This window comes from Passer montanus, unplaced genomic scaffold (genome assembly GCF_014805655.1).
Source record: "Passer montanus isolate IOZ18808 unplaced genomic scaffold, ASM1480565v1 scaffold161, whole genome shotgun sequence".
Classification (NCBI taxonomy): domain Eukaryota; kingdom Metazoa; phylum Chordata; class Aves; order Passeriformes; family Passeridae; genus Passer; species Passer montanus.
In genome coordinates, this window is record NW_024363272.1 from 748211 (window position 1) to 750536 (window position 2326).

Consider the following 2326-nt stretch of genomic DNA (forward strand, 5'->3'; position numbering starts at 1 on the left):
AGCCCCCCCCCTGAGCGTGCCCCTCCCCTGCAGCCCCCTCACTCTGTGCCCCTCCCCTGCAGCCCCCTCACTCTGTGCCCCTCCCCTGCAGCCCCCTGCCCCCCTGACGTGCCCCTCCCCGCAGGTTCTGGCGGGTGGCCGGGGGTCTCCTCATCCTGCTCATCTGCAGCATCAACATGTACTTCGTGGTGGCCTACGTGATGGCGCTGCACAGCCTGGCGCTCTACGTGGGCGCCGCGCTGCTCAGCGTGCTCTACCTGGCCTTCGTGGCCTACCTGGTGAGTCGGGGCTCCCTGGGGTCACCCCGGGGCTCCCTGGGGTCACCCCGAGCTTTGGGGGCTCCCCCAGCCCGGCTCTGGGGTGCCCAGCACAGTTCAGTAAAGCGCGGCCTGTCCGGGCCCCTCGGGCCGAGATCAGCTCTAAAGTGAGGTCAGCTCTTAGTCATTATTAGTTCATTAGTGGTTATCAACTCTTAGTGATTTCAGCTCGTTAGTGATTTTAGTTCTTAGTGATTTCAGCTCATTAGTGATTTTAGTTTTTAGTAATTATCAGCTCTTTAGTGATTTCAGCTCGTTAGTGATTTTGGTTCTTAGTGATTTCAGCTCTCAGTGATTTCAGCTCATTAGTGATTTTTGTTCTTAGTGATTATCAGCTCATTAGTGATTTCAGCTCTTTAGTGATTTCAGCTCTTTAGTGATTTCAAATGTTAGTGATTTCAGTTCTTAGTGATTATCAACTCATTAGTGATTCTCAGCTCATTAGTGATTTCAGCTTATTAGTGATTTCAGCTCGTTAGTGATTTCAGCTCTTTAGTGATTATCAGCTCATTAGTGGTTATCAGCTCATTAGTGATTATCCGCTCTTAATAATTATGAGCTCATTAGTGATTCTCAGCACTTTAGTGATTTCGGATCTTTAGTAATTATCAGCTCATTAGTGATTGTAGCTCTAGTGACTTCAGCACATTAGAAATTCTCAGTTCATTAGTAAATAATTATGAGCTCATTAGTGATTCTCAGCACTTTAGTGATTTCGGATCTTTAGTAATTATCAGCTCATTAGTGATTGTAGCTCTAGTGATTTCAGCTCATTAGTGATTTCAGCTCATTAGTGATTTCAGCTATAAGTGATTATCAGCTCATTAGTGATTATCAGATCATTAATGATTCTCAGCTGATTAGTGGTTTCAGCTCAATAGTGATTTCAGTACTTTAGTGATTCTCAGCTGATTAATGATTTCAGCTCATTAGTAGTTCATGTTTGGGCTCAGGTGTTAATTACTTCAGTAAAACACTCACTGCTGTGAGCTCAGCACTCTTCATTAGAAGGCACAAAATGCCCAACAATCTCTTGGTACAAGGTCTTTAAGACTAAACTATCCAATTAAGAGCTGACACCTGGATTATTTTCCCTTTTAACCCAATAACTGATCCCAGAGAGCCCCCAGTGTGAACTTTTGTGCCCAATTACAAAATGCCACCCAAACCCATGAAGAGGAAACCCAGGACCTGTGTCCTCCATCATGCTTCCATCCACAACATACTAAAAATCCCAAACCCTCAATTTCTCACCTGAATTATACACCCACAGCACTCTCTATAATCTATTTCACACTTGGTGGGTTCCAGTCTAGTTCTCACCTGAATTATACACCCACAGCACTCTCTATAATCTATTTCACACTTTGGTGGGTTCCAGTCTAGCCTGAAGTGTAGGAAACTTTCTCCATGGCTGAGGGTCAAAGTCAGGGCTCCCAGAGCAGACAGAAACATTCCCAGTGCTCCCAGTGCCAGAAATATTCCCAGTGCTCCCAGTTTCCACGTTCCAGCTGGGAGGAGGCTTTGGGGCACCCGGGCTCCTCTGGACACCCAGGTGACACCCAGGTGACACACAGGTGGCACACAGGTGACACACAGGTGGCACACAGGTGACCAGGGTTGGGCTGGGGGGACTTGGAAGGACCTGGGAGGGAGTTGGAATTTTGTCCAACCCTTCTGGTGTTGTATTTATTGGGAATGTCCCCAGGAATGGTGAATCTGCCTCCATGCTCTGAAAAGGCTAAATTATTAATTTATTATATTAAATAGTATCATATTATAGAATACTATACTATATTTTAGTATATATACTATACTATATTTTATTTTATTTTATATACTTTATATTATATTATATTATATTATATTATATTATATTATATTATATTATATTATATTATATTATATTATATTATATTAACATATTTGTATTTATATTATATTATATTATATTATATTATATTATATTATATTATATTATATTATATTATATTAACATATTTGTATTT

At 42.2% G+C, this 2326-nt stretch overlaps 1 protein-coding gene across 1 annotated transcript in view; it reads left to right on the plus strand.

Annotated features, from left to right (window-relative positions):
• LOC120499468 (natural resistance-associated macrophage protein 2-like) overlaps window positions 1-2326 on the plus strand; it is a 52691-nt gene that overhangs the window by 40383 nt on the left and 9982 nt on the right. The window contains exon 14 of the mRNA XM_039703228.1: window positions 125-278. Coding sequence (XP_039559162.1) covers window positions 125-278 — 154 coding nt within the window. The remainder of the gene's footprint in view (window positions 1-124; window positions 279-2326) is intronic.